The sequence below is a fragment of the Candoia aspera genome, chromosome 5, assembly GCF_035149785.1.
Source record: "Candoia aspera isolate rCanAsp1 chromosome 5, rCanAsp1.hap2, whole genome shotgun sequence".
Taxonomy (NCBI): Eukaryota; Metazoa; Chordata; class Lepidosauria; order Squamata; family Boidae; genus Candoia; species Candoia aspera.
Genome location: NC_086157.1, coordinates 24,898,649 through 24,924,377, shown reverse-complemented (window position 1 = coordinate 24,924,377; position 25,729 = coordinate 24,898,649). Strand labels below are relative to the sequence as shown.

Genomic DNA, 25,729 nt, shown 5'->3' with positions numbered 1-25,729 from the left:
CCTTATAATGGGATGTGGTTTTTTTCCATTTCTCGGTCTAGCCTACAGTCCTGGTATTTCCTGGCAGTCTCCCACTGAAGTATTAACCTGTAGAGGGAATAGGGAATGGCCTTCAAGGGCAGAAGGAAGAGACACTACCAAGGCAACAATCAGACAATGGGGCTTGGTCCTTTCCAATGAACTAATTTGAGAAAACGTCTCAGACAAGCCCCTCCCTAGTTCACACGAAGAGAAAGGGAAAGACCGGGAAAGTACATTCAGACTTGTAAGATTCTGTTCCAATAAAAGTAGTTTTAGATCTACAGTATATGGCATTGATTTTTTGGTCTGGTATACCTTATAGGGCTAACAAAACCATATCTGACCTTGTCAAGTGCTGAGGCTCAAACAACCTTGAACTATTCAAGTGTTAAAATATGGCCAGCTGTCATATTTGTTCTGACTACCAATACAATCCAATAGCACTGTCTATTAAGCCAAGCTCTCTGGACCTCACCAACTACTGAGAACTTCAAGAGAAACTCTTCTCTTAGTCATCTAAAGGTATCAGTGAGAGAAAATGTGGCAGAGGCTCATCTCGGGAGGAATATGGCTGTCCTCAAGCTTTGGACTTCAGAATCAAGCTAGCTCCATTACCTTTCTGCCAGCAAATCCCACATTCTATTTTATTTAGGCAAGGTGCTGAAATCATACAGGGGATATTCTGAGTATTTCTGTTTCTAGTGGATTTAAAATTATATTTAAATAGTTTTAATTGTATTCTTTTAATTACCTTCATTGCTATTGGTTGGTGAAAAATGGATACTGTCTCAGAAACAAAATATAATTTAAAAATTCAGGTGAACTTGCTGGAGATGAAAAAAAAACAAAGATGCTTGAAGGCTGATACCACTCTTCCTTACTCCAATTCAGTTATGTTTCAAGTTATATAAGGTAGAACCACTGCATTAACTGTGTAACAATAGTATTTGCAAGCTAGTCATTGTGTATTTGAGCTGCAATTATTTGGGTAACTACTAGAGCTGAGCAAAGAGATAAAAAAGCTTTGCTGTTATAAAGTGGTTATCTGGATAGTTGAAATCCAGATGTGATATTCCTATTGCTTGCTCAATTGTCACACTTGAAGTCAGCAGGGGCCCTTCTCCCTGTCTGTCATATATTGCACAAAATACTTGAGAAGGAGTTATGTAGTGGCTTGCAAAAGGACTGAACATCTGTTTGACATGGCTGAACCAATGTTTGTATCAGAAACCTGATCATGCAGCTGTTTCCCTGTCAAATGCCATATGGATATTTTCACTCCATTGATGAACACTGGTGATTTTTCTAAAGAAATTCATCAAGATGAAGTTTGCCTCTGAGACTTCAAGAGGCCAAAACAATGATACAGGGAATACTATAAAAAGAACAGCTGGGAGAGTCAACCCTTCAATGTTTGTAACACAAATTCTGGGTAGATTGGAGTTATTCATCCTTATATGATTCCTCTCACCAGATTTAATTGAAGACATTATTGACACTTACATTGAATAATGAACTCAATGATTATAGAAGCTAAAATATAGAGGGGGGAGTGGAAAATTTAATCTCTTCCCACACCGGTTGGATCCCTTCCCTATCTACAACAGTCCCACATTACACAAGTAGAGGTGGAGATGTGGGGAAAGGGTCTTCTGTATAAAAGAGACTATTTTGTAGATCATCCAAATATTGAACTCGATTACCCTCCCACCCCCAATTTGGTAACTTAAATATTTTTAATTTAATGTTATCAAAATGTTGTTTTTTTCCCAGTAACCTGTTGATCTTTCATACTTTTATGAAAACTGAGCCCTTATGATGGTGTGAAATCTAGAAATTCCAACTTCCATACACACATATTCTATTATTGTATGAATCTCACAGTTCGTATTACTATAAAGTGTTGGTGATGGAAAAAGTAAAGAGACATTACTGCTATTAAAAATATTGGAAAATATGAAATATAATAATTATATATTTAGTATGAACAAATGGCTAAAAATTAAGGAGCACAAAGACTCCGGTTCTGCTATATAAACCTGACTAGATTCTATTTCACATATAGCCAAATTCCTACATAAAAGGAAATGTTTAAAACCTCTGCACTGAATAATCACAAGTTAGAATCTGCAAAAACTGTTTTCTACAAAGGAACTTTTTAACAGATTTAAACCATAATATAGTGACACATTGTAGCAATACAGCATAACAATGTAAACATACAGCTTAGTAATACAAACTATATTTTAAATAGAATTACAATGATATATGTACAGTACTGTAATGCTATATACCATAGCAGTAATACTGAACAGATTAATGGAAATTAATAGTACTGAACATTGTCAGTGGTAAGCACAGGATCAACACCTAACTTTACCACCTGTATGAATACTTTCATCTCAAGATGTGCAAATCTTCCAGAATGTGACTTCATGTTGCCCAAATGACATTTAGGAACTTTACCCATTTATTTTTAGCTTTGCCATTTCATGTAACGTTTTTGATCAGAACTAAAACTCAGTACTGCATAATCACCTATTAATAGATCATTTGACTGGTTAAGGTTTAGATCCAGGACTTAATAGACCAAAACATCTGGAGGACTGAAGGCTGTCTACCCATGAGCTAAGGTACAAAACCTTTGAAAATGACCATTCCTCTGCAAACAGAAGACAACAATAAACATGTCACATTTTGTTACTTTGTAATGAGGTCAAAGTAAAGCGGATGATGATATAATAATGTAAACCCCTTGCAGGAGAAGATAATCCTTAGAAGTATCTCCTGACACAGTGGAGAAGTTCCAGGAGAACTTTTCCTCACAATGCAAGTCAATGTATGTTTATTTAGAAGTACTGCAGAAATGTAATCTCAAGAAATTGAGATATGAGTAAATGCATTTAAAAAAGATAAAAATAAATTGTCCTACTTTCACTTTTCCCTGCAAAACATGAGATTAGTCCAAGACATTTTGTGTCTGAACAGCAAATCACAATCTCTTTGTTTCTTCATGAAAGAAAAAAAAAGGCTATCTTTTACGAGTAGTCCAAATATAATCCACAGGGTGACACCTCACTCTACCAGATTCATTAATGATAGTGGATCCTGCCACAATGGTAATCTGAAGACCTTCTAGGGAAGCCTTCCATAATCTGTTCCCTTTAGATTTTCTGGACTGCAGGCCAACAGGCTGGAGTGGTTGTTATAGAGCCTCCTTGATAACTTAAAACAATGTTAATGTTTGTTTAATATTGACAATAAGTTTATGACTATGTTAACTAGCAGTATTAACACAAACTAAAACTCCTCTATCTGTGGTGCAGAACACCACCCTATTTATATCAAGTTCTTCCCTCTGACTAATGAATGGCATGAATATTGGGACCAGCCCAGATGTTATTGTATATTATTACAGCTTTCATTATGGCTTAATGGAATATTCACACAAATGGAATTAAATATTCCATAATGAAAGGTGAGGGATACCACTGATCTGTAGCCAGTTTAAAAGTTCAGGAGAACCAAAAAAAAAAAGAGGGGGGGAGCTTTTATTGCCTTTTTTAGGTAACTTAAAATTTAGAAAAAAAACAACCAAGAGGGGTTCCCTGCGTTCCTTCTGAATACAGACTTGTCCCTTTTTCTACTTATACCTCAAACTGATACCTATGGTAGCTTAATTCCTGTGATATATGGCACTTGGCCTGCCACAGCAAAAGCAAGGCATTCTTGAGAATCTTCAAAAAGAGAGCTATGGACTTCTCTATGTCAGGGAGAACAATGATTTGAAATTTAGGCTATGCTACCTGGTAAAAAAGGAAGAGAGAAAGAAAAGGAATTCTATGTGCATGCTATTTAAATTTGATGGGTATCTTGCATAAATTCAGCAAATTTGCACAATTGTTTTAATTTTATGTCACTGGTTATTATTGTGCATAGTTAGATTGGTTTGACCATCACTGGGAAATGGCAAAATGCTGAAAATTTGTCCTGTTGCTTTTCCTGCTTCTTGAACTTTATGTACAAATTTACCATAAGATCTAGACACTTTTTTTTTTCTCAGAAAGAACAACAACAAAAGCCTGGTATTTTCAAGATGCTGAATTCTAAAGCTGGTATCATGTACTGCACCCATGTCATACTAATGCTGCCTGTTCTTTTATTGTATGGTCCTTCCCTCAATGAAATTTAGGTCTCCCCAGTTTGTGACACACCATGCTAAGGAGAGTTCTGCTTGTGTAAAGTGGGACCTAGAAGCCTTGGTGTCTGATGCCTTGTGGGTCACAAGCAGTGCAAGACTAACATTAAAGATGGAGATGGCTCAGGTGTTAATGGCTGAAGGCCACTTTTCCAGCCTTTAAAAAGCTCTAGATGGAAAGTTTACATTTTTAAAATTCTTTAACAAAAGTTAAGAGCTAATTGCTTTGAGACTGACTGTGTCCTTTTAAGTTCCTTCACTACTGTGGGAAAAATTTTACACCAGCACGGTCCATGTCCTGGATGCACCTTGCTACAAACTGCACATTTTGTATGGAATAGTATTTTACACTTGCATACTTACCTGTGAATTTTACAGGCAAGTAAAACGTTGTTGTTTTTTAAATAATATATAGAGATGGCTGGCATTACCCCAACCATAATCATGGTACAATTCTATATTAAGAATGATTAGTTGGGCTCCTTAGTGTTTAAAATTATTTCACGTACAAGATTTGAGAATGATTTGGAAGTGATTGTTTCGAACTATTTAAGTGCTTAAACAATGGTGATTCCTCCCACCCCCTAGCAATATTGGGTTCAAATAATTAGGAGCACTGGGCATAGTTATGGTTAGTGTACTCAATAAATATTTTGATTTTTGTGAAAATCCCAAACTTTCCTCCCAGATGCATCAATTTCCCCTACTATACAGAATCTGTTGTCTTCAGCTTAACTGTCCTTGTCTTCACAGCCTGGCAACATAGCATGATAGCTGAGTCAAGCTTTCTTGTTTAAGATGAGCTGTACTTGTTACTGGAGCGGAAATTGTCATATCCGTGGTCATTTGCTCTGAACTTTAAGCAGGATTGTTTCTCCTCCAGGGAGAGCATGTCTTTGGGATGACACCAGCAACAAAGGCACGACTGTAAAGCAGAAGAGACTCTCCATTAGACTGTTTATATGTGTGTTTGTTTGTGTGTATAGACATATACACAACTCTCTAAACTGCAGAACCATTATTGCCAACTCTTGCAGAGAAATCCAAACCAGAAGATGTCCGAGAAATCTAGCAAGCAATAAAGAAACAAACAAACACCTCCCCGACCCTCCAGCTACAAGAAACTTCATGGCCAGTTGGTTATGAAAGAGAGGAGATGGTATGTATTCTTTCCAGAATCTTCTTACATCAACTTTTAAAGTTTAACTTTAAAGTTTAAACTTTGAACAGCAACAGCCCTGAAAGAATGAGAAATCTCTTCCTGAGCCCTTAACGTGGATAACCTGTCCTACAACAGGGGGTAACCTGTGGACCATGACTCTGTATGGCTATGAGTATCATTTTTGTGGGCCTCTCAACAGGCCGTTATGGCACTGCTGAATTTTGCTGGAAAACAATTTTGGAGGCATTTTTTTTCTTTTTTCTGAATTAAATACTAAAAAAGAAAGTAGGTGGAAATTTTCCTATCTATTCCAGTGATATTTATTGATTTATTCGATTTCTATAGCCACCCATCTCAGCAAGTGACTCTGAGCGGCTTACAATAAAAACAATAAAACCTATAAAACAATTAAAACAATTTCAATTAAAACGATTAAAATACAAAATAAATATACATGGCCACCACGTAAGCAATGCACGGATGTTAATATAACCAAGAAACGGGACCATTCACATGCTCGGGGCCCCAGGCCTGGGCACAAAACCAGGTCTTCACGGCCTTATGAAAGGCCAGCAGGGTCGGGGATATCCTGATCTCTGTAGGGAGAATATTCCAGAAGGCAGGCGCTACAGCTGAGAAGGCGCGCCTTCTTGTTCCCGCCAACCGACATTCCTTGGCTGACGGGACCCACAGCATACCCAACCTACCAGATCAAATTGGACGGGCAGAAACAACTTGGAGAAGGCGGTCCCTTAGGTAACCCGGTCCCAAGCCATGAAGGGCTTTAAAGGTGACAACCAGCACCTTCAATTGCACCCGGATGAACACTGGCAACCAATGCAGTTCACGTAGCAGTGGTGTTACGTGCGTTGAATATCCAACTCCATTTACTACCCGTGCAGCCGCATTCTGCACCAGTTGAAGCCTCTGAATGCTCTTCAAGGGCAGCCCCATGTAGAGCGCATTGCAATAATCCAAACAGGAGGTCACAAGGGCATGAGTGACTGTGAGCAAAGCCTCTTGGTTCAGGAATGGGCGCAATTGGCGCACAACCTGAAGGTGTGCAAAGGCCCTCCTAGCCACGGCTGCCACCTTCCAGCAGGAGCCGTGAGTCTACGAGGGCCCCCAGACTGCTCACTGGGTCCGTCTGGGGCAGTGCCTTCCCATCCAGGACCAATGATGGAAAAACCTTGTCACCAGGAGGCCCACCAACCCAAAGCCACTCAGTCTTGCTTGGATTGAGTCGAAGCCCATTGCACCCCATCCAGGCCCTTACAGCCTCCAGGCACTGGGAGAGGACATCCACAGCATCTCTCAGGTGGCCGTGAGTGGAGATAAAAAGCTGGGTGTCGTCAGCATATTGATGATATCTCACCCGAAACCGTTGGATCACCTTCCTCAGTGGCCTCATGTAGATGTTAAATAGAAGATGTTATGGTATCAGTGATAAACTCCCTGTGCCCTTTGGGGATTGAATATTTTGTTTATTTTACTCTAATCCAATTTGTCCAACTCCTCAACGCTTACAAGTAAGAGAGAAAAAACAGTACACATAAAAGAGAACATGGCCAACCAGAAGAATAAAAGCAAGTTAAACTAAAAGGGGCTCCACTACCACTCTATCCCAAGACCTAGGAGAACAACCAAGTTCTTCATAACTTCCAGAGTGTTACAAGAATGGGAGCCGCATGACTTTTGGTGCGAGGCGGAGGAAGTTACCAATTCCAAGGTCAGGTGCTGTAACCCAGTAGGCATACCTCCTGGGCCCCATAAGGTACCATTTGATGGATGGAATCCAGAGTACATCCACCCTGCTGTTTGAATGCACTGGACAGGTAGACACAATTAGAGAAAATCAAGACTTAATTATTGCTCTACTTGAATGGAGGGAAAGCAGAAATGAGTGGCATGAATGTTGCTTTTCCTCCACCACCGCCTTCATCATTCTCCTCATGATCAGAATAGGAATGAATTCCACGGTGATCATTGCTGAGTCTGATACACAAACAAATTTCACAGTGAACAGTGAGTTTGCTGATAAAGCCAAACTGTTCAAGAGTGTATAATCAAAAAGAAATGGCAAGAACCTCCTGAAAGATCTTTTCAGTTGGATGAATGAGTGCCAAAATGGTAAATAAAGTACATCTGAATGGACAGTGCCTGATCAGGAAAGAAATCAGTGTCCTGGTGGATAGCTCCGTGAAAATGTCATCACACAATATAAACAAGGCAAATTCCATGGTTAGGAACATGGAAGGGAATTGCAAATATACAGTAAGTTGATATAGTACAACTTAGAACAGGGCTGCACCTGGAGTTGCAGTCATTACGTATGGATTAAAATACTGCAGAGTTGTAAGAGCTGCAAAAAATAGGGAATCAATTGAATGGATTGGAGCAGCTTCCTTACAAATAGAGACTACAGTATTTAAGATTTTTTTAAAGTTTAAAATAATGACAGGTAAGGTAGGGAAATATGATAGGGGCATAAAAAACTTTGGACAGTATGAAAAAAACATGGCTCGAAGCAAGTTCATTGGCTGCACCTGGAGCTTCCTAGATTCAGTTCCCAGCAGAATGGGGAAAAAAAAAGGGGTGTCATAGAGTGAATTTGGTTTGCAGATCTTATTGCTTTCAAGCTTTGCTTATGGGCTTCTTTGAGGCATCTGGATAATCAATAAGTGTGACAGAATGCTGGACTAGATGGACCTTGCTGTGATTCAGGAAATATGTCTTCTTAAATAAGATATGGCCAAGTAGGTTGACAGCTAGTGTGAAACTCCAGCTGATGGTGCACCACATGAGCATTCAAGCAACAATGACAGGAGTTCACGCCACTAGCATCAGTGAAGCACAGAAAGTACAGACACGAGGCTTGAAGACCCCCCCAAATGGTCATGGTTTCAGTTGAGTGGACATTGGTTGGAAAAGATCAGCCAAACTCTGGCCACTTGTACAAGTCCCTAATGGAATAATACACATATTCACATAAGAGTTGCTCTGAAAAGTCAGCAAAATTTCATATATTCCATATTCGTATATTCCATACGAACAGAAGATAAACAAAATAAAAATAAATAAAAATAAATAAATAAAAGGCTCACATTTAGACCTCTCCCTGCAGTGACTGATTATAATCTGAGGCATTGTTTCCACACAGAGAGGCATTACAGATGTGACTCCGCTCTTCTAAATTTTGAAACTGTTCAGTTAGAAAAGGACTGCATGGCATCATTTTGTCAAATTAAGCCATGGCTTGTTCTAACCATGATTGTCAAAAGGCCATAATGCCTGGGCTCACCCATAATAGTAATACAATGAAACCCAAAGCAAGCCACGATGATGCAGAATGACATGAATGCAATGATACCATAACACAAATCCAGTTGTTTTGTACATGCTGACATCCAACTTGCATAATGACACATGCTTTGTCAGTTGCTCCCAAGACTCCCAGGATCATGGTGTGCAAAACACAGTTGCAAGGTTTACCCATCATGATGTGCTAAAAGCATGCAAACCACATTACGGCTCAGTCAAACATGTGAACCCAGTCAGTAATAAAGTTTCAGATTAATAGCAACAGTATGCTGATGATACTCAACTGTGTATCTCCATCCTGGGTGAAGTAAGTGATGCCGTGACCACCCTCTCCAAGTGTCTGGGGGCTGTGGGGGCCTGGATGGGGAACAACAGGCTTCAACTGAACCCTGGTAAGACCAAGTGGCTGTGGTTAATGGTTCTTCTGTATCCGGGACATTAACATCTCTGGTTCTGGATGGGGTTGCACTGCCCCAGACAGGCCCGGTGCGTAACTTGGGGGTCCTCCTGGACTCACGGCTCCTGCTCAAAGAGCAGGTGGCAGTCATGACCAGGAGAGCCTTTGTGCAGCTATGTGCTGTGCACCAGTTACGCCCCTTCCTGGACCAGGAGCCCCTTCGAACAGTCACTCATGCCCTTGTTATCTCTCAGATAGACTATTGCAATGCGCTCTACATGGGGCTACCCTTGAAATGTATCCGGAAGCTTCAGCTGGTCCAGAATGCAGCTGCATGAGCTGTTTTTGGTGCCCCCAGAAGGGCACATGTAACACCGCTGCTGCGCAAGCTGCATTGGGTACCAGTTTGCTTCTGGGTCCAATTCAAGGTGTTAGTTATCACCTTTAAAGCCCTACATGGCATGGGACCAGGTTACCTGAGGGACCGCCTCTTCCCCATTACATCAACCCATCCCACCCGATTGTGCAGAGAGGGCATGCTACGGACCCCGTCTGTAAAAGAATTTCATCTGGCGGGGTCCAGGAAGCGGGCCTTCTCCACAGTAGCTCCCACCCTGTGGAACATGCTGCCCCCGGAGGTGAGATTGGCCCCATCGCTCCTGGCCCTTTGGCAGAGTCTGAAGACCTGGTTCTGCCACCTCGCTTGGGGTGGAGAGGGGAATAGAGTTACATGGGGATGGTTGTTATAGACCACTCCTCCCACACTTGGACTGTTTTAGATGTTTCATCGCTTGGATTTTGATTCTTTATTCTTTATTTCTATTTATAGTATTTTTACTGTATTTTATTTTTTGTATTATTCTGATGGTTTTAATCACTTGTTGTAAACTGCCCAGAGGCCTCTGATGGGAGGAGATGGGCGGGGATAAATTAGATAAATAAACAAACAAACAAACAAACAAAATAGTAGATTCGATAAATTCCTTTTGCTTTATTCTATTTTCCACTCTGGATAATACAAGAGGAATGAGAGCAAATGATTCTACCTATTTATCTTTCATTCTTTTCTGGCTTCATTCAAAGAAACTCAGGAAATTTTAGTTTTCTAAGGATTTAAATAAGTTCATTCTTAGCAATCTTTACCTCCTTTACAGAAAGCTACTTCCAGAACTGAATACTTCAATTTCCCTTGGTTTAACCATAACTAACTCAGTCCTTGTGCCAAATCTGTCAATTAGGCAAGGAAATCATAAAACCCTTATGGTGTTATGCACAAAACACTATCCATTCCATGCTTATTTCAGTATTGTGGGCAACATCCTGTGAACTACGAAAGATGTACTGAAACATCTGGGACTTTCCTTTGGACTATGAATGAACAATTATTTCAACTTGTAAGAGAATAACTTAAAAGTTTCAATGCCTCTTAGACATATTTACTAGGCAGAACTTAATGCTATCCACAAACAGCAGTTGCTTTCTAGCATGTGAATTCTGCAGACTTTACGGAGCTTCTCTTTCATTGTCTATGGAATGGCAATTTCTCCCTATTGTTGCCATCTATGCCCCATCGTTGCACTCTGGTGTGTGATCCAATTCTCTAGACTGCCTAATTGCAAAGAACATTTATTCTGAAATAAGCCTATCACTCTTAGTTACTGTGACTGCTCATCACTGAAAAATAAATAGGTATTTTTTAAAGAGTTGTATTTCTTTACAAATAAATACAGCAAGAGGTTTCACCTGATGCCGTTCAACTTCATTTTTAATAAGACTCAATAAACAAATAATCTTACCTTAAAGCAGTTCTTGAATCTTTTGCTCACCAAGTAGAGAGCAATGGGGTTGATGCAGGAATTCAAAGATGCCATGTTGATTCCAATGTAGTTCATCACCAGCAAAAAGCTGCACCAAAAAAAAAAAGACTGAAGGTTTATTACAGTAAGGATAACGAAATGACTAAGGCAACACAATGTGGTCAGACAGGTGTAGTGGTTTTTGGGGGGAACAGGACTCTGGAGACCCAAATACTCCCCTGACCATGAAACACAGTGAATAAACTTGGGACTTGATTCTAAAGATAAATGGAAGCAGGAGAGGATCAAAATCTGCAAGATGATGGGTGAATTGTTGTGATCAGAGCCCTGCCTCTTTTGCACATGCATGCAGAACAGAAGATGAGGATCATGTATGCTACCTTCAGTTGTTAGGAATGTGCTTTTGTGGGAAAGCATCATCAGAGAAAGTAAATGAAATGGAGTATCTTTTAAGCAATCATCTGGTTCAAAAAGTTGAACTCCACCTGTTTGGAAGAAAACTGATTCCACTGTTAGTGAAAGTAAATTTAGGGATCAATAACTACTTTATCAAGCACTTAGGGAGACTACCTTTCAGAAGATGCTACCTTGAGCGCTCCAAGGTGCACTCTGTTTCCTGCACAGAATAGGTGGGGGGATTCACCTAAGAGCTCTTGAAGCATTCAATGGGCTTTACGAAGTCCAGGTTAGTTTTGCTGAATTATGGGAGTTTTTGACTAGTTAATCAAGGGAAGAGGGGTAGAGGATATTATATCAAAAATAAAGTATACATGAAGGATGGAAGGAAGAAAGATATTGGTGAATAAACATACAGCAAAGGAAGAGAAGGGTTTTCCAGTCTTTCATGCAGAAGCACAATGCCTTCCTACCCTTACTGTCTCAGCCCTCTTTAATGATTTGTATCTTATATTATGATTATTCTGAAAAGTCATACTCAGGAAGCTTCCAGGAATCAAAATAACTGTAATTTCTACTACTGACTCACTTGCATCTGTGTATACCTTCCAGACAGTTTTTCACAGTATTAGCAAGATCTGACGAGTAATATTGGAATGAAATATGAACAAGCCTATGATGTTCTGGATTGAGTAGTGAGCAATACTGTAATAGTTCACTGGAAGCATGTATCAGGCCCTCTCTAGGAGAGCAGCTTGGAAGTTTATGACCAGCTAGAACCATGAAGGTACACCACCTATATGAAACATGTGGGAACTGTACATGGAACTACTTGGATTAGTGATAAAGTGGTCATTAGAATAAATAATTGACATTCAATGTGATGCTGAACTGATTTTTTTTCTTCTGCTTTTTAAAATAATTCTCCCTTGATTTGATAGAAGAGAATTTTTCTGTTAGAAAACTGGAAGTCAGATTTTAACACAGAGTTAATTCAACGTGTTTTGGACAGAACTGCAATCCCATTGGGAATCCTGTGTGTTTTTGAAATGATTGCACACAGCTCATAGAGCATGAAAGCTGGCTCTGCATATTCATTGCAAGCTGTAACGGTCTTACCTCAAAAGATCACACCTGTTTGGGCTTTGTGCATCATAGAAAGCAAACTTCAATATCCTACTGAGATAAAGGGGCAGCCAGCACAAGGCAAAAACAACCACTAAGCAGAAGACTGTTTTGGCAACTTCACGTCTCTGAAAGCAAAGAAACACACAGTTGGGAATAAAGGTAAATACGTGGTTGGCTATATGAATAGCTATGGTTTCTGGTTTGTTACAAATGTGCTTACAGGTAAATGCTGAAATTACAACAAGATTTGTTTTACCATACTTATATTATCTGCCTGCAATTTCCACCCATATTTCAGTACATAAAACAGGAGCCCACATGCATGATCAGATGCCCTTAGAACTTATCATAAACCATTCCTGTCATTTAAACATGCCCATTCCAAATAGCTAGGCTTTCCACATAAGTTACCCCTGGGCAATCTCTTTATAAATTATTCTACATACATCAAAATCCCCTTCAACGGAATGTTAGGAATGCTACTTCCAAATGAATGCTAGGAAAAGTTACAGAAATTAGACACAAAGGAGCAATGGGGGTGGAAAGAGGGAGAAAAGTGGTTTTTCATTTCTTCCCAACTCAATACAAAAACCTATTTGTGCAATGTTTTTTTTTTAAAAAAAATACCTGAAGTGATGCCAACTAAATCAGCAAAAAGAGATGATTGTAACTGCTACCAACTGCAATTCCAGGCTTCACTAGAATACTTCAGTGATGTATGGTCACTATTGGGCAACTGTGGGACTATGCAAACCATTTGAAAGAGACTTTTCACAAAGTGTATTAGCATGGGTACACTATGCCTCCTTGAAGCAGGAGAGGCAGCTGCATCCTTGGAAGGACTTGCACAATTGTAATCAAGCCTGTCCCTGGCTCCCCAGGCATGTGGCTAACTCACAATGGCTTGGCTGTGGCTGGTTTTCCCAGCCAAAGTGGTTCCTTTATGTATGCCCACCAATCACAGACAACTAAGGGCAGCCTTTAAAGAAACATGCAAGCCTAACGGGCGGTGGTGGTTCCTTTAATACTTCAAGGAGGCATGCTCTACTTGCACTAACATGTGTTGCAAATGTCTTATTCAAGTATTTTGTACTTCGCATAGTCCTAGGACACAAGTAACAAGTAACTGAGCAACATCAATTAAAGACATAAGTTTGCTGTCATGTATAGGTTGGAATACACATCTGTCATCTCTCCCAGATCTCAGGAGGGTATGGGATCCTATCTGTGTTCATTCCAGAGCTACATCTTTTTTTCTATCTTGCATCTTCCATTTCTAAAGACAAGGGAGTTGGCCCAGACAGCAAAAGTGTCATTACATTTAGCAAAGCAAAGCTGTTATGCCATTAAATTCTCCAGCGAAGACAAAGAAACAACTGCCCCTCAACCTTTTTTCACTGTATTGTTTGTCTACCCTTGGCACACTTCTTTTATTTTAGTTTCCATACCTCTGTAAATTATCGTTTATCTGTATTATTATGGGACATGGCAATAGTTCTATAGGAAATTTGAGAAGGAAACTTTGTTAAAATTGTACTTTGTTAAAGTTTTAACTTTAACTTTGTTAAAACTGTACTCATGATACCAATATTATGCACCCTTCAAATAGGACAGAGGCCTCATTTTTGCTTTTACCTGTTTCAGATGGTCATTTAATGCAATCTGCATCCCACTCTTCTTTCTTAACATTTCACAGGTCATCAGAGTATAAAAAAGACCAGTGATTGCCAGTGGCAAACAGAAATAAAAGCTAAAAATCCACCAGTCTTTAGCTACCTGGTAAAACTGAGAGTAAAAGGGGGAGGGGAGAAAATCAGAACAGTTAAGACTTTGTTTTGTAATTGGCAGTCAAGGAAATATGCAAGTTAGCAATTTATAAAACACTGAATACACTGAAGCAACAATGGGGTCCAGTCATCATGGGGGAAGTTTTTCATCCTGAGATAGCAGTAGAATTTTTCTTATTCCTGCAATTGTTTCCTATTTAGAATTTTGTCAGCTTCTTTCCACTAGTTTTCCTATTTCCTGATCCAGGCCCGTAAGTTCAACTTAGTGCACAAAACTCTTTAAGAACTGGCTTAGAGCTGGTTGAAACCCCTGATGTCTAAAAATCCAAATCACACCTCTTGGGTTCTTCCCTTTCTTGACAAAGTGAACGTTTGTAAAAAGGCAGCCCTTTGCTCAGGACCACTAGCATTTTTTGATGGGTTCTCCCCAGACTCACTGCCATGCCAAAATAAAAGCTGGGGTGGGTATTTTGTTTGAAGGGATCAGTTTCTTGAGGTATCAGATGCTGAGGATATGGGCTCCTAATCTCATTCCAAGATTTGAGCTTCATAGTTGGATTCTCATTCTGGCTCAGCTTGGTTATGAAGCTAGAGCCTCAATTGATGTCCTATATTTTCATTTCTAGTGCTGTTCTTTCAATGCATCTGGCTGTTCCCTCTCCACATCAGAGTTGCTGCTTCAGATGTAGATTTTGTCAACTTTTAAGTAAAGGAAACTGAAGGCATAGATATCTAGGAGACAGGAATGTTGACAATTCTAAATGGAAAGAATTGGGCTACTTTCAACAAAATGAACAAATTGGATTTTGTATCTTTAAGATCAAATTTTAAGATCAAAAAGGAGCTATGCTTAGTATTTTTAAAAACTACAGTGTCTCTTGTTTAGTCATACACAGTTCATTAATGTATTATTGTAGGCCTAATATCATCTGAACCCCCTCAGACATTTTTATTATTTGAATGGAAGAGTATAAACATTTTAAATAAATTTAATATAGGTAATGAGACTGTGCAGTGTTTTGGATTTGATTCCAAAAAGTGACTCAGAGCTCATGGGAGTGCAAATGTATCACATGTCTGCACTGTTTAAAACAGCCATGTCTTTTTCCAGGACTAGTCAAAATACTTATCTGGAATTGAATCCAAAACATTACACAGCTGTAATATTTAATTACAGAAATAGACAATTGCTTATTACCTTCATGAAAGATGATTCTTGGTGGGGATTAAGTAAACAAGTAGACAACGTCTGCTCCTTGTATGGTATAGTAATAACATCAAAGCCTATAGCCTCAGGAATAGCTAAAACAAGGGATACAACCCAGATCAAAACAATTTCAACTGCTGTCCACTTTGGTACTCCAATTCCTTTGATGCGGCTCCATGAGGCTACAGCTCGATACCTAAATATAAAAAAGGGATTCTGGTCAGATTAGACAGAGCCTTTCTTGGTGTGGTGCTCTGCAGATATTTGCACCAAAAATCCTACAATTCTGGCCACTGATTAAGCTGTATAGGGCAGATGGAAAGAGTAAACCAGAGCATCTGGGAACAACCATTAGATGTATCTCTTCATGTGTTGGTGAATTCCAACTCCATGTACTCTAGTCAACATGGACAATGGTGAAAGATGATAGGAGCTGGAATCTAGAAATATCTGTAGGGTGGCATATTTCCCACTGCTCGTGCTGGTATATGCTGTGGTACATTGGGGCTACATTTTCTTCCTTTTGACTGATGTGAGGGACCATCAATATTTGGTTCTTCCTCTTTCTGATCTGGGTTTATTTCAACTCTTCCATGTCACAATGCAACTCACATGTACAAACCCTTGGGATGTGGTTCTTTCCTATGCTAGCGTTGTGCTCAGGTATGGGGAGAGGTAACACTCTGCATGGGAGGGAATTGCACTGTATTCTCCATTCATGGAACTTTGAACTTCCAGGGCCACTGGAGTGGCAGAAGAATACCTTATTACTGCAGCAGTAGCAGAAGGAGGCACAGTGCTTTGAGGGAGCCATAAAAATAATTCTGCTAATCCAGGCTGTCCACTGTTAAATCCTCCTAGCAGGTCCAGAACTCTACCTTTATCTATTCTGATGCTCCCCTTTATCCAACTCTGTTACTGGGGTGATCAGAGTACTCAGGTACAGTCATGAAGGCCATAAAGCCTGGGAGTCCACTGATGGCTTGGAAGGACAATTGAGAGACAAGGGAAGGAGCTGGGAAGAGAGTCAAACTGGGTCCAGAATATGGAACACTAAAATCAGGGTATATTGTATGCCCAACACAAGATATACCATAAAAATGCCATCTCTGTAGCTAACTGTTCACTCCATAATAACATTTAGAAGGTTTTATCATGCAGATTGTCTTCATTCGACAGAGTTGACCAAGGCCCTGTGCCATGTTCCCTACTATTTTTTGATGGGACATGGCAACTTCCAGTTTATCAGGACTGCTCTACTTAGCAAAAGCTTTTCAAATCTTTTTCAGGTCTTTCCTTGGCAGCAGTTTCGTGTTGGCAAAAAATACTTTAATCAAAAACAAATGGTTGAAATAACTTCAAGAGATGGTAGCAATAATCTCCAAATTTAATGTTCAAAGTACAGTACAAATATTTAGTAAGAGGTTAGCAGATGGAGAAATAAATGGAAGGGAAGGGGAGAATGCACTACCAAAAGTTTTTTCATATTGTTTTATTAGTTGTTTATATTCTGTTTACTTTTTGTATTTATTCTTGTGCGACTTCTGTTTAAATAATTTGCCAAAGTTTATTTTTCCCAAACAAACGTAACCTTTGTAGGAAGGTACTGAATCTCCAGGGAGAAAATAGGAAGATCACAAAGTCTTCAAATACTTCATTCTCCTGTTTGTTACTTCTTCTACTTAACATTGATGATTATCCCTTCCCTCTTTAATTTCCCACACCCATTTATTCCACACCCATTATAAGTCCCTTTTCTAGTGTGCACCTACATATTCTGGGTCTAATATTTCACTTATAACATGCATATCATTTAAAAGAGACAAAAAGAATTGGTTTCTCACCTATCAATACTGAGAGCACATAAGCTTAACACTATGATGCCGACTGACGTCTTTTGAAAGAAGGGAAACAGTTTACATAATTCAGTTCCGAAAGGCCATTTTGCTGCATGAAGCTGTGGAGAGAAAACGATGTGGTTTACGTGCTGTAAACTTGCTAAGCATTCCAAACTTTAGAATAGAAAGAAAACACATGCTAAGCAAGTCTTATGCTAAAAATTGCAATTCTTGTAAGCTTAACCTTGGCATCTGAAAATAAGGAAATTATTTTAGAAGTCTAGAAGATACCAGGCTTTTCTTAAAACAACATCAGCTGTTTAGAATTATTCTTTTGCAGTGCAAAGTATCATGCATGCATTGTGCTTAATCTGGCAAGATCTACTCATACAACTGTCCCTGGGATTTACATTAATCTCAGTTAAGATCTGCATCACAAATTTGGTTGGCTGAAAACATTTTATAATATGCGTTGGAAAGGTGAACCTATGCATCCACCTATACAAGGTCATCTGTTGCTATGGGAAGGAAGCGCATTGGCCTGGTGTACCTAACTTCCTCCCTTGGCTTTTGAAAAGCAATGTAATGGCATTCTCAGATGGCTGTTCACAAAGAAAGAGGAAGGTGGAGGTGGGATTGATCCTGGAAAGCCAGGTCCTAACTTCTGAGTTTTGGCAGAACCAGACACCACAGCTCAGGGCCGCAACTAGGGTCTGTGTCACCCAGGGCAAACATGGATTCTGCGCCCATTTTGGTGCCCCCCCAGCACTCATTTTGGCGCCCCCCCAGCACGGCGCTGGGGGCACGCATCCCGGTTGCCCCCCCCTAGTTGTGGCCCTGCCACAGCTCTACATTCTCCATCCATGGATTTTTCTGCTGATAGAAAGATCTGCCTCCCCAGCACCAGCAAAATTCCATAGTGACTCCAAGGGCAGAGGGATGGAGGAGTGCTAGGTTGCTTAAAGACCAGCATCGGACTAATGGCCTATCCCATCATTTATTGCTCCTGAGTAGTGCATGTTTTGCAACTAGCTATAAGCAGTGCTAACTTAGGCTGTGCAGTGCAGTGCTTTGAGTCTGAAAGGGTGCTAGGGAGCATGCGTGGACACCCATGTATTTTCTGGCAGCAACTCCTTAAACCAAACGTGTCTTTTCCTAGGAACATATTGCAGCATGTGATACTGGCCCCCCCATGCAACTGTTTTACAGAGCTGCCAGCAGATGCAATATGGGTGTTCCCTGTGCTCCAAGTACTTTTTTCTTCTTCATATGCAAAGCATTGCACAGTACCTAGTATTAACTATACTTGCAGATGGGTGAGGACCTTTCATATTTAAGATTCTGTAAGAGAACAATTACATACTGGGATACATTCTGTGATAGCTTGTTCTAGTACAGTACTACTTATGTTTTACTTTCAAGACTTGCCTGTCTAAACTGTCTTTTTTGCCTGGACCTGATGATATATTATGGATCTAGCACAGTGTGTATGTTGAATCTTTGATTGGACTGTAATGATGATTCCACTGTAAGAGTGTCAATTTTGTACAGTAATATCAATCCTCAACCACTGTAATGATTCCATTGTAATATTGTCAAATTTGTAATAACACTCTTGAACATAAATACTTTGGGACATGCCATAGAAGAACTATGTGACCTGGACACACACGTGTTTGGCTCTGCATACTGTGTACAGCTGTGCACATTTCAAGGACAATTTGGAAGACTTGCTTTGGAGCTTGCACAAAGGTTAAAGTTGATGCAACTCTTAAAGTGGTGACACCATTTTTTTTTCCAGGATGCTGAACGGGCTGCACTGATGAATGGCAGAGTGATGCTGTAATCATGCTAGATTAAAAAAACTTCTGAATAATTTTTGAAGGATATACAGTCTTCGATTATGCTGTACTTGTGAAGTGGGTCTCTTATTACATCAGTTTCTCCTCCACGTACAATTTCCCATCTGTCAATTAATATAACTTAACTGTGATTATAACTGTGGCTGATGGTGAAGAACAGATAACAATTTCAAAAAAGACTGGATGAGCAACTGGATGATACAAATATTAATAGTTATTAATTAGCAAGTTGGTGCATGTTCTCTAAATCCCAGTTCCTGGAAGTTCCCCTAATACAGCTGTCTTCCAATCCAGCCCCCTTCAGTTGTTTTGTACTGCAAATTGACATTTCCCATCTCCTATGCTAATTGGAGATTATAGGAGTTGACATTCAGTACCTTTGGAGGGCATCAAGTTGGGGAAAGCTGTTTTAAGCCTCAATAAAAGGAGGATAAAATGGGGTAAATATCACCATGATCCAAATATGAATTAGATTAAATTAACAAACAAGATGCAGCCAAGATCAGCTAGAACCTATTGACTTGAGAAAACACAACAACAGTACTTTTCAGTCTTAACATCCTTACCATCCTGATAAGATCAACAGGGAGAGAATATTTGGACTTAGCAAGCAGAGATGACAAACATCAAAGATGTATCCACAGTGATCCTGACACTGCTAATATATATTTGGGTTGTGTGGTGCTTCAGAGCATGAAGGAACATGAACAGAGCACTGTCTGCAACTTTTTAAAGTAGCTGCTTCTTACCACAGACCATGTAGCTGCCCTCCAGTTTCCATGTGATCCCAGAAAGCATGCCAACTACTTTAAAGACTTGCAGACAGAGGCCATGTTTACTGCCCCTGGATGCTCTGAAGCACCTTTTTGGAATTCAGTCTGAAGCATTGTACAGCCCTAAAGGACACAGAAGTCACCACACGTTTTTGGCTCCTAGTAGATTGGCTTATGCAATATAGTAGTATAGCTTACAAAGCTTCCCTTCAGTTGGGTTTCTAAAACTGCACAAAGTAATTAGGTCACATGCTGAGTTTTATCTCTGTAGTTGGGAATACTACTGTATTCATGTTACAGGCTATATAAATATGTCAAGAAGCTCAAGCAAATAGCCACAAAGTTTTATACATGCTTCGGAATATAGGAATAATTTGAAAAAAGAGAGCAATGAAATTACTCTGAATATATGTAAAAGGGGCCGTATACATTTATACATGTCACCTGACTGCTAACCATAAGCATTGATCTATACATCTGTGAAACAGTAGATTTAATTGATCCAGGAAATATATGACAGGGAAATCCAAGCCTTTTAATGATGCTATCGATCTATCATGTTATGAAGGCTTCCTTTAGCAGGAACTTAATATAACATAAATATGGGATGCAAGCTAGCATTGCAAAATGTGGTATTCTATAATTGTATGCCATTCTAATCCACAAGGAATAAACAATTACATTACACTATTTACTAAACTTTTCAGAAAGAGCAGCCAATGACCCAAGTTGGCCTAGAACTGCTTCACCAAATGTTGCAATCTTTTTTTTAAAGTGCATTTTATTAAGTTTCAAAGGAAGAATAAAAACTACAGAAAAACAAAAAACTACAAAGAAAGAAAAAAACTAAAAAGGTGCAGAAACACAAGAGAAAAGTTTCTCAAAATTACAAAAAGATGTGGCTTCCGACTTTTAACAGCAAAGTTATACAAAACTTTCCATAATCAATCTCTTACTCTATATTAAACCAAAACATCACATTATTTCTATAAATAATTCCACTTTAACACATAATAAAAATCACTAAGTACAGTTACTCCTCCCCCTTATATTAAAATAAAAAAAAGTTCATATAAACCTCCTAAACATCTCTCTCCCTTCCAAAAGATAACACCTATTTAATTATTCCTTTCCTACCACTATTCTATACATTTCTGTCTACTATAATAAGAATTAAATTAAAGAGCACATAACTTGTATGCTATTATACTTAATAGTTCAGCAATTTTAATAATCCTAATCCCAATAATCCCAATAAACCCCCAAAAACAAAGACAATTCAAAACAGTAATTCCATATCTTTAAAAGTGAATAACATCAATCAAATCCTTAAAGCAAACCAGGTGAACATTCTTTAACCCTAATACAACAGTTTTAATAATTTTAATCTTAATAAACCCAAAAAACAAAAACAATTCAAAACAGTAAATCCAAACCTTTAAAGGGAAATAGCATCAATCAAATCCTTAAAGCAAACCAGGTGAACATTCTTCAACCCTTATCCCACTTCAAAATAAACTAAAGCAGTTACATATCCCCATTATGTGCACAGAGCTTTCCTCTTGAAAGAATCAAAGAGCCCAACTGCCCCCCTCAAAGATTCCAGGTTCTTTTCATGGCATTCCACCAGAAGATCAGTTTTGCTTATGGCTTGCAGATCACTCTCTCCCTTAGATTTATCCAACTCCACTATCCAATCTTCATCCAGCATCTCGATAAAAATCCCAATCTCACTCTTAAAAAAAACCTTTCTATCGCTCTTAAATTCCTCAATTTCATCCATCACATCCCCAACCTTTAGATCTCATATTTTCCACAATATCCTGGATATCTTGCATAAAAGCTTGATAGAGGTCAGAAGAAATCTGTTTAAAATCCTGGTGAAAATCAGAAAGAATCTGTTTGAAATCCTCCATGTCTCACACAGTAGATTATGGCGCCTCCTAGGAGCTTAACCAGCAAAAGTCAAAGATATGGAAGAGTTCCAAAATGTGTTTACATAAAGTAGAATGAGATAGCAGACAGTTCTCAAGGGAAAGTGAAAACAGAAAGCTGAAGGTTCCAATCAGCCGATTCAACATGTAGGAAAATGCTAATATCTTCAAATTTAATAAAAAAAATAATAACAGGAAGACAATTGTTTACTCTCAATCTTGGAATTTCCTTTGGAAGGAACACGAAATCCAAAACTTAAAATAATTTTAAAAAAAAGTAATTCCAAAAATAACATTAAGCACCAAGAGAACCAGCTTCTCCTCACTGTAGAAAGCCTTTCTTGGGACACACATACTTAAAAAAAAAAAAATACAAATTTGGTGATCTAGAAATGGAGTGGCCAGTCTTAGTGTCCCTTAAGGCTACAGCGCAGCTTGGAAAGTGATGAAGTCCCCGCCTTCCAGCTGGCTCTTACCAGTCGAATGCGAAACGCTGTTTGCGATTTTCTGGCTGCAAGCAGCCCTCCAGAGCACAAATGGGATGATTCCAGGTATTCTCCTTGATCTGAAGAACGTTTCTGGACTTCAGGAAAACCTACCTGAGCCCGAAAAAAATTACCGCATTGTATCTCTACCCACTGAACCTGCGGGCACTGCCGTTCAGTCCCCCATTCCCACCGGAAGCCATCAAATATTGCACTCTCAATTTGCAGTCTCCAAGATATTTGGGAAAAGTATCACCTTGCACCCTAACCTGAAATGTACTGTCACAAACTAATCCAGAGGTCAAAAGGTTTTAAAATTCAGCATTAGATAGGCATGAAGGAAAATGGGAGAGAGGCACAAGGAATCCGTTATCACTAGTGGGGACAGGATAGGGAATAATTTGGCATGCAGAAAGGAGAAGGTTAAGGTAATTCCAGATAAACTTTGCTAAAGACGTGAATCTAGAGAACAGGGAAGGGCTTTGATAAATAGATACGAGGCTGCTAAAGGCAAAAGGTAGAAGTTACAGAGACAGGAGGAGATGGGAGGAACTAATAGCAAATAAGCTTGTTTGGAGGTGAGTAAGAGATAGTAGAAGATTTAAGAGCTATGAAACCACTGAAGAAGCCAAGCAAGGCTTCATCCTGAATAGTAACAAATACCAGTTTTCTAGGGAATGTAGCTTAGCTTAGAATGACCACTAATGTGAATTTCTTAGGGGTAAGCTGTCCTGCCTAATACTTGTGTTCAGGTGTAACACAGACACTCTTGTTTTAGGGATATATGCCCTTCAGAGTTTGAGCCTGGAATTGGCCTTTTTGAGATCTTGCCGTGACCCATAAAAACAAATCATTTCTCAACCTTAGCAACTTTAAGATAGGTGGACTTCAACTCCCAGAATTCCCCAGCCAGCAAGGCTGGCTGGGGAATTCTGGGAGTTGAAGTCCACCTATCTTAAGGTTGCTAAGGTTGAGAAACCCTGCACTAGAAGAACTTGTGAGTCTCCAGATATTGTTGGATCCTAACTCCAGTAGCCTTAGCTAGTTTAACCAATGGTGAGAAAAGATGCTGGACATTGTAGTTAAGCAGCTTGTGAAGACCCATACCCAAGTTATATCATACATGCATTACTTTCCAGTTGGCCAAGTGAACTTGGCATAAAGCAAGCCCCATGACTTTTGTGTTCTCCAAAATAATTTCCCTAAGAGGGAGGGCTTCAACTAGACTTGGCCACTCATGTGCAGTGCCCAAAGTTTAGCTAAGGCATTACCTTTTAGCATTTTAAACGGTGAGATAATACACACTGAAATCTGCCTCTGGAAATTCCCCATTAAAAAAAGCTACACCACTGGCCCTTATTTCTTTAGACTTATAAGGATTTCATACTCTGCTCTTCAATACACCAGCTTTGGAATATTTATTATTATTGTTGTTGTTATTATTATTATTATTATTTGCTTCAAAAATAGGAAATCTCTTCGGTCCGAGATTGCCTGCCGCCGGCTTACCTTGTACAAGTTGATGGGAATGTCGATGACGATCAGCAGCAGATCTCCCAGAGCCAAGCTGGCGATGAGGATGTTTGGGCCGTTTCTCATGCATTTGTTCTTGTAGATGATCCGGAGCAAGGTGGAGTTGCCGATGATCCCCAACACGAAGACCAGGCAAGCGATCACCGTGTTAATGTACTTGAACGTATTCTTGATCTCAGTCTGGCTGTGGCCAGTGCACATCGGGTAAGGCGCTCGGCCAGCCTTGCCAGGCGATCCCGGGCGGGAGGCGTTGGAACTCCCTGCCACCTCCTCCGCGTCGGCTGCGGTGGGAGCCGCGCTCGTCCAGGAGGCAGCCAGGCTCTGCGAGGCGATCTCGGCCAGGCGCGGCAAAGAGTTGCTCAGCTCCAGTGCGTTGGCGCCGCCGGCGCAGGACGCTACGGCTGCCACGATCCAGAAGTCCCACAGGATGCGCCCATCCATGATGGCAAGGCGGCTCCGACAGAAGCGACCGCCGCTCGGAAACTACAGCGGAGGGAAAAAAGGAAAGAAAAGCCACCAGAAGGAGCGAGATCCAGCCACTAGGGAACCCCTTGCTTCGGGGGGTAGCCCCCGCCGGATCCCCCAGCAGCCAATCGCAGCCAGCCGAAGCACGTGCGCCCACCCGGAGCCGGCGAGCCGAGCCGTACGCCGGACCCCGGCGTTACGCGCTGTCGAAAAGCCGCGGGAGAGGTGGACGCCAGGAAAGAGGACGATCCGCTCGGGCCAGGAAGCGTTGCTTCCCGGATAAGCACAACCCAGAGGGACTCTGCTTTGAAGCGGCTTTCGCGGGCGAGAAGCCAGTGTAGGGGAAAGGGCGGGGGCGCAGAATCTGGCTTGATAAAATTGCGAGCTCCGCTTTTCCCACGGCTTCCGGCAAGGGAAAAAAAACAGCTCTAATGCTTTATTAAACAAGGAATGGTCGGGAAAGCTTCGGTAGTAGGGAAGCTCGGCCAGTAATAATCTTGATTAGGGAACCTGGAACCCGATAAAAGTTTCGGAAAGTCCATGGGAAAGAATGCATATAATCCATGTATTTTTTTCTTCCTCTTTAATTGAGGAGGTCTGCAGATTCTCTCATTGGGTTAAAAAATACCTTCCTTCCCCCCCCCCCCCCGCAAAAAAAAAAACGGTGAAGGGAGGATGTATGGAGATGCTCCAGAATTTTGAAAACTCTCAAATATTGAAGGTTACAATCCTTTACATGCTTACCTGGGTTAAAGTACTTCATTGCAGCTCAGATATTTCCTAGGATTACCTGCTTACATTAGTAATCAGAATTCAGTTCTTAGCCTTAAATTTCTCCAGCGTTTGCTGTAACACACTTCAACTATAAACTTCAAAATCATGGGGTTAACTGTGGATTGGTCTCTATTAATGTATTTTAAAATAATTCCAATCATTTCCTTTAAGCTTACTCCCAGGCGACTAAATGAAAATGAAAATGAATCAATAAAATATGGAATAAATAAGTGAATAAATAAAACAAAGATTGACATAATAAAATTAAAAACAAAGTAGTGAGAGAGGGTTTTTTGTTGTTGTTGTTAAGTTGCATATTTGTCTTTAACTGACTTACTTTTCACCTTGAAAGTTGTCTATGCTGGAAAGGGATTGATTTTGCTCCCAGTGGCTGACAATGTTCTTTCTGGCTTGAGACGGGTGGTGTGCAGGTGCCTGAAGAGTGATTGTCCCCTATAAAGTCCTGAAGGGACAAACACTGATGGCAGCAGGGCTACATGACTCAGTTCCTGGATGTGCTTAATGTTCAGCAAATCAGGTTATTCTCCTTGGATTGCCCCCCCTCCACACACACACACTTGTATATTTCCCAAACTCCCTCTCCCTCCCATCTTTAAAGGCCTGGAAATCA

At 40.1% G+C, this 25,729-nt stretch overlaps 1 protein-coding gene across 2 annotated transcripts; it reads right to left on the bottom strand.

The window, feature by feature from the left end:
* Positions 1-1,978: 1,978 nt before the first annotated feature.
* EDNRB (endothelin receptor type B) lies at positions 1,979-25,558 on the bottom strand. 2 transcript variants are annotated; one of them, XM_063304674.1, is made up of 8 exons: positions 25,436-25,558; positions 23,836-24,342; positions 17,279-17,391; positions 15,426-15,630; positions 14,076-14,225; positions 12,432-12,565; positions 10,896-11,004; positions 1,979-5,144 (listed from the first exon to the last, which is right to left on the bottom strand). In XM_063304674.1, exons 2-8 carry the CDS (start codon positions 24,298-24,300, stop codon positions 5,013-5,015), a joined length of 1,308 nt encoding a protein of 435 aa, XP_063160744.1. In that variant the 5' UTR covers positions 24,301-24,342; positions 25,436-25,558; the 3' UTR covers positions 1,979-5,012. The 2 variants fall into 2 exon arrangements, with proteins under 2 accessions (XP_063160744.1, XP_063160741.1); XM_063304671.1 differs by lacking the exon at positions 25,436-25,558 and having other exon boundaries at positions 23,836-24,965.
* Between the last annotated feature and the right edge of the window lie 171 nt (positions 25,559-25,729).